This window comes from Cicer arietinum, chromosome 4, assembly GCF_000331145.2.
Source record: "Cicer arietinum cultivar CDC Frontier isolate Library 1 chromosome 4, Cicar.CDCFrontier_v2.0, whole genome shotgun sequence".
Taxonomy (NCBI): domain Eukaryota; kingdom Viridiplantae; phylum Streptophyta; class Magnoliopsida; order Fabales; family Fabaceae; genus Cicer; species Cicer arietinum.
The window spans coordinates 33,832,079-33,838,655 of NC_021163.2; the positions used below are offsets into that span (position 1 = coordinate 33,832,079).

The 6,577-nt window shown below is 26.2% G+C and overlaps 1 protein-coding gene across 1 annotated transcript; it reads left to right on the top strand.

Annotated features, from left to right (window-relative positions):
• The first annotated feature begins 316 nt into the window (after positions 1 to 316).
• Positions 317 to 3,945, top strand: LOC113786130 (protein RDM1-like). Its single transcript, XM_027333166.2, has 2 exons — positions 317 to 567; positions 3,510 to 3,945. Exons 1-2 carry the CDS (start codon positions 327 to 329, stop codon positions 3,875 to 3,877), a joined length of 609 nt encoding a protein of 202 aa, XP_027188967.1. The 5' UTR covers positions 317 to 326; the 3' UTR covers positions 3,878 to 3,945.
• Positions 3,946 to 6,577: the final 2,632 nt, after the last annotated feature.

Consider the following 6,577-nt stretch of genomic DNA (forward strand, 5'->3'; position numbering starts at 1 on the left):
AAAATATTTAAATATGTTTATCCCGAGAAATGCAATGTTACTTATGTCAGAAAAATCGATTTGATTATATGGATGTATATGTGTGCGCACACATGTACATATCTATGAATATTTAAGACATTTTTTAATATAAATTTATAAATTAATGTTTATTATATCTTCTTATTTATTTTAATTATTTTTCTTTTATTGTTTTCCTCAACTCATTAAAATTAGAAGAAAAAAAAAACGTAACTAAGAAAGAGGGAGCATAAATATACTACCTCTATTTCTTTTTACATATAAGCATTATTTGTACCAAAACTCAATATATTAACAAATTCAAAATGTATCGACGCAGTTGCCCTTCGAGCTACAATAATATGTCGATGTCTGATTCTGAAACTGAGTCTGATGAAGACATTAGAGGTCTAGTTATACTTGACCAAAAAAAGAAGAATAATGGAAAAAGGCCAATGATCAATTTGGAAAATTTCCAGACCAGAAAAAATGGAGAGGGTAAGAAGGTGCTTTCATTGGCTGAGGAGAATACAAATCAATTCAAGTCTAAAGCACATGTAGATCGAGGTTAGCAAAACCTATATATCCAATATTTACTAAGCAAATTGATATTTAGTTTTGAATTACTCTACTTTTTCTAATGATTTTTGTGTCGTCAAAATTTTTTGGTTAGTGATAAGTAGAATTTGAGTTCAATAATATAAGATGATGAATCTCAAAGCTAGCTAATGACGAAGTAACATGTTTTTTTGTTCCAAACTGATTGATATTTTTTGATGTTTGGTTTATTAATAACCATGTCAATATCCCAATACCAAAGAGTTAAAACAAAATATATTGTAGCATTGCAAAATTGAGTATATATGTTTTTTACATTTACTACAAAAAATTTGCTAAATTGTGGGATTATTCGGTAAAGGTTTCACACAACCGCCACAAATTAATGTAAAAACTAGCACTCTGGATTTGTTACTTGAAAAAATGGTAAGAAACACTTACTTTAAGTTGATTCAGAACCATGTCAATTCTCTAATACCAAGTTTTTGCTAAATATTCCTTGGGGATTTTACAAATTGAAAATAATTAAAAATACCATGTTTTTGTTAATATTCATTGGGGATTTTACAAATGGAAAATAATTAAAAATCTAGATTCTGATTATATACAATTCAATTATGTATAGTAGTTTGTTCAGTTGATAAATTGTGTAATAAATATGAGCAAGAACAAAGAGTTTAAAGGAATAAGAATCTCAATCTCATACTTGTCTAAATAATGTATCTTCAAATTGCTTTGTCTCTTAAAAATAATTTTGCAAGAAAATTTCACTTCCATTTGTAATGAGTTTAGTTTTAGGTTGAATATCTCATTAAAAAATGGTTTGATAAAAGTTATAATCCGATAGAAAAAGTCTAGGAGGGGTCACTAGCTTAGAACCTCCACTTACTCCAATACATCCAACATAGCCCCCTAATTTTATAGTATCACATACATTTCGTATTTACCTAACAAAGCATGTCACACATAGAGTAATCATTCAAAAAATTTCCTATTAGTTTTATTTTTTTAAATAGAAAATTATATATTACTAAAAAATACAAGGAGTAATCGAGTCCATACAACTGAACGATAAAAGGTGATAAAATTACAAAGAAATACACAAGCGAAAAAGAGAGGCTACAAAAGCTAGGAAATTGAACCAAAAAACCAGAGACAAGATTCCAAATAAATCCTACTAGGGTCGTGCTTCCAAGTCTAGGAATCCTCAGCTAAGGAAAGTGACCCCATGTAGAATTTTGAGCATCCTATCCACCAGATTCGGCTCCCAAAAAAAACAACCTCTCGTTAACTCCCAAACTCAATGATCCATGTTACCAACCATAAGCTCATATTCACGCTGATTCCATTGTAATAATTAACACAAGTTGAACGCATATGATACCTAACATGATTTGTTCTCAAGAATTTTATGACATTAAATCCATTAATACCAAAAAAAGTTATACGCCTTAGGACTTAATTTGTTGAATCTGATGTCTGACCTCAAAATTTTAGAGATTATCTTACCTTGGTCAGTTATTGTTATTTTATGACATTAGTTTTGGTGAAAAATTAGAAGGACAAAAATTTAATATATAAATGTTATGGTGGACCACCATTATGGACAATCCATCATGTTAATTACCATCTCCTTTAGCTTTGATGATGCAATACGATGTTCCTCATAGATCTCACGAGAGACTATTGATGTGGTGCAACCTAATATTGGAAGAGTTTAGTAATAACTACACTATTTAGAGGCTAGTACGATGAAAAGTTATTAACAAGGTAACAATTTAACAAATGATAACAAAATTTAGTAAGATGATTTTGTCACTCTACATATACTTATAAAGACATATGAGGTAGACTATCTTGGTGGCCTAGATTTTAATATATGGTGTAATAGTGCATTTATTTATGTACAAATGATGTATTAATTTTGTTGCCTAACCCATTCAAAGTATCACTATGTAAACATTGTGTATCACATATTGAACCATCTTGATATATTTCACATTGCTTGCTTAACACTGTATAAAAGGAGGGTGGCCAAAGATATATATAATTCTTTGTTACAAGATGTTAGATTTAGGGTTTATAATAGATACAATGTTATAGTATATCCACCATAACAAAAATATTCGAGAACATTGTACCATTAGGATTCGAGAGATAGTTGATGGAGAGAAAATGATGAGCGATGAACTACCATCATTGTCATATAGTATTTCTAGGATTTTTATTAATTGTCTAATAGGATAATGATTAAATATCTAAATGACTGAAGACAAAGACCTCTGACTAGACTTAACAAAATGGTTCAACCCATCAGAGTCTATTCACCAACAAAATCCCAACACATATTTCATTGTTTAATACTAATTAATCATAATTTAATTAATAATAATCTCTAATAATTGATAATTGTCAATCTATAATTGATTAATTAAATAATTAATCTAACACTCTTCCGCTTGGTTGACAATAATCAATTACTAAAAGGATAAAAAAATTTATGAATATAGTATCAATTATGATCAAAGCAGTTATCATCCAAAGATAAATAAGTTTTAAAGCTCTAGAAATTGTATTGGATAGGGAAAAAAAATCATATCTATCATAGACTTATATTTTATACTGATGACTTTATAATGGCCCAAGTATTTGAAAATGCATCACTCATAGTTGTATATGATTCTTTTATTTTATGTTATACTTTTGTATTATAGGGTTGTGAAATGTAGTACAGTTATTTATTTTCGAAAGTGTGGATGCAATGGGGTAGAGTGTTACAAAGAAGTCACGCTATATAATTGTATTACACAACGATAATGGTTTTTCTATTTTTTTTCCAGAGATTTCACGTTATATAATTGTATTTGATTGTGTTTCTTTAATTATTTATGTTTTTTTTCTTCTTAACATACTGATCATAAGTATTTAAATATATACATATTGTAATGTAGATGATTTAGTGGAGCTGGCAACAAAATACCAAAAGATGATGAAGAAAATTTCAATTCCAACAGGTCGTGTGCAATATGGAGTGGTAGTTAATTGGCAATGTTTGGCCAAAACAATGAAGTTATTGTATGGTCAACCATTGCATTATCTTACTCACATGCTTTGTAAGCAATGGGATGAGTCATGGTTTGAAAGTGAAGATGGAGAGCAGCCATTGGATATTATGATTAAATGGAGTAATGCAGAAGCAACTCTGTGGAATGTTGAAGAAGTTCATAGGCTTTGCACTTCCCCTATTCATCTTGCTAAGCTTTGGCTTAATGATCCTGAATATTGTACTTTTGTTCATGAGGTCATTCCATTCCGTTGATTCATGCATGCATGCATGATCAATGAATTAAACATTAATATTGTTAGCAAATAAAGAAACATCGTTGTTCAGTTTTAAGTTTTGTAGTCACTACATTAGACAGTGATAAATAAATTATGACTTTGAGATTAATTTGCTCTTAAGTACTTTTATGGTTTGCAATTTTGTGCTCTTCAATTTCTATACTTGAAGATCTTTTGATGTGAACGTCATTTTGGATGTATGCAACACTTGGAGTACCCTTGTACTTTTCTTTCATTAATTATATATATATATATATAGAATTTGTCCTTAAAAAAAGAAGCACATGATTGATTTCCAAAGTGCATCTTGCCTCATTTTGAATTTTGGATATATATATGTATGTGTATAAAGGATCCCCTTGATGGCTGTTACCAACAATCAGAAACATATATTTTGTTGAGGCTTAGCCTCTGATTATTCTCTCTTTTCTTTTGCCAAATTGATTAGCTCCATTTTGTTGGGGCTTAACCTCTTTTATACAATAATAATAATAATTCTTAAGAGATCTAAGTCACTAGATCAATGTAATGTTGTTAACCTTATATCTTTTTTACTAAAATATATGGTTTGGTTGATTCACATCCTAAAAACTTTATTTTATTATTTTAAAATTTAAAAACTAAAAAATTTGTTTGGATTACTTGTTTCTAAAAATTGTTTTGTAAAACTATTTTTAATATTATATTTTTTAAAACTAAAAAAGCAAAACAGGTAAATTGTGTTTTACTTTTTATTTTTCAGTTTTTTTAACTCTCTAGTCAAAAACTGTTTTAAAAATTGGAATTGTCAAACAGATTTTTTTTTTTAATTTTCTTTTTAAAAACAGTTTTCTAAAATTTATTTATAAAATAGTTTTCAAAAACTAAAAAGTAAAACACAATCAAACAAGCCCATAGTTTTTGTTCTTTATTTTTTAACTGAAACTTGTTTTAATTTTTTATCTTTTTTAAGCTGATAAACATGATTTCTTTTTTCGCAGTACGTTAAATAGGAAATAGAAAATTAATGACTTAGCATGGTTGTTTGTTGGCGTGATTATTGTCTCAATTGCATAAAAAATACCAAAAATATTTTTAAATCATTATAGTTGTCTTTAAAATATTTGTTTTTACTTTGTGATTCTGGTGAAGAAGGAACAATTTAAAGACAATTTTGGGATTTAAAGATGCCACCTTGAACAATAATTGTCAAGTAAGCATATTAATTCTACTTTATATTGAATGTACTGTGAGAAAATGACTATTATACAGTTCAAATAGTAAAGAAAATAAAAAATTAGATGAAAGATAAATCATAAAAATTATAATTTAATTTTACATTTAAAGAATTTTTTAAGTTCTGGTATAATTGATATGTTGGTTTGTAAATTCAAATTTTCATATGTTTGAATTCAACCACTAGACCCTTTGTAACAAACAAAAAATTAGTAATTAATGTATTGTATTGTTGACAGAGTATATATAACATTGTGATGTGTGTTTTTATATAATAGTTATTTAAATAAATTTAGAAATAATAATTACATTTTCAATTGAAGTAAAGTATCTTGAAATTAAATATAAATTTAATGTTGTTGAGTATATATAAAAAGAGTTTAAATAGATTAATTATTACATTTCTTTGGTAAGATTATTAATTATTATGCTTCTTTGGTCAAAAAAATCAAAATACAATTTGTTACAATTTAATCAATTACATAAAAAAATCACTTTGCTGTACCAAAAGAAAATCACTTTTTATATATGCTAGTTCCATAAACACCTGCACAACTCTCTAATATGAGATTTGATTAGATAGACATGTAAAAAATGTTAGTTCGGTTGGTGAATTAAATGTTAAAAAAAAATTAAAACAAAAAAAAAAAGTTAGGACACGCCTTTTAATAAGGAAATGACTTCTCTAATTATGTATGGATTTTCATTATTTAAAACTTTAAATTACTTTTTATTTTGACAAAAGTAAATTTAATTAATTTGAGTAAATCTATATTGAATGAAGATTTCAATATAATATTTAATTGAAAAGAAAATAACTATATATTTTTAATTTAAAAAATAAAGAAGAATCTTGATGAGAGAATAACACCAAAGTATATAAATAAAATAAAAGATAAATAAAAGAGAGTAATAACACATGATTTAAAAAATAATTTATAAATATATAATTCATTTTTATAAAGAAAAAATCATGAACAAATATAAAGATCAAATTATTTTTTACACGGCATAAAAAATATTTTTAAACATATAAAGGATAATTATCTTAAATTAAAATTAAAAATGATCGAATAATATTGAAATAAATTATCTTAAATTAAAATATAAATTAATAAAAGAAAAATAAATTAATGAGATATTTGAAGGATACAATAGATTCAAAATTGATATTGCATAGTGTTTTGAGATATTTTTGCTAGATTATTTTTTGAATAAAAATAAGAGAGGGAGAAATTATTAATAATTAGAGTGACATTAAACCTTTTTCGAAGGAATTTAAACTTCATCTAAAAAATTACAAAACTTAAACTTTTATTATTGGGTTAGCACCTCATATGGACATATATTTTTCCTGGATAAAATGAATCAATTTAGCATGAATGTGAGAGTGATACATAAATATGAAAAACTTACTTTATATAATTAATTTTTAATTTGATAATTACTTTTCAAAACAACA

Bases quoted from the DNA above. Each gene is read 5' to 3' on its own strand.
- LOC113786130 (XM_027333166.2), top strand. From the start codon at position 327: ATGTATCGACGCAGTTGCCCTTCGAGCTACAATAATATGTCGATGTCT. The intron at 568-3,509 runs GTTAGCAAAACC...ATTGTAATGTAG, and splicing joins TAAAGCACATGTAGATCGAG to ATGATTTAGTGGAGCTGGCA.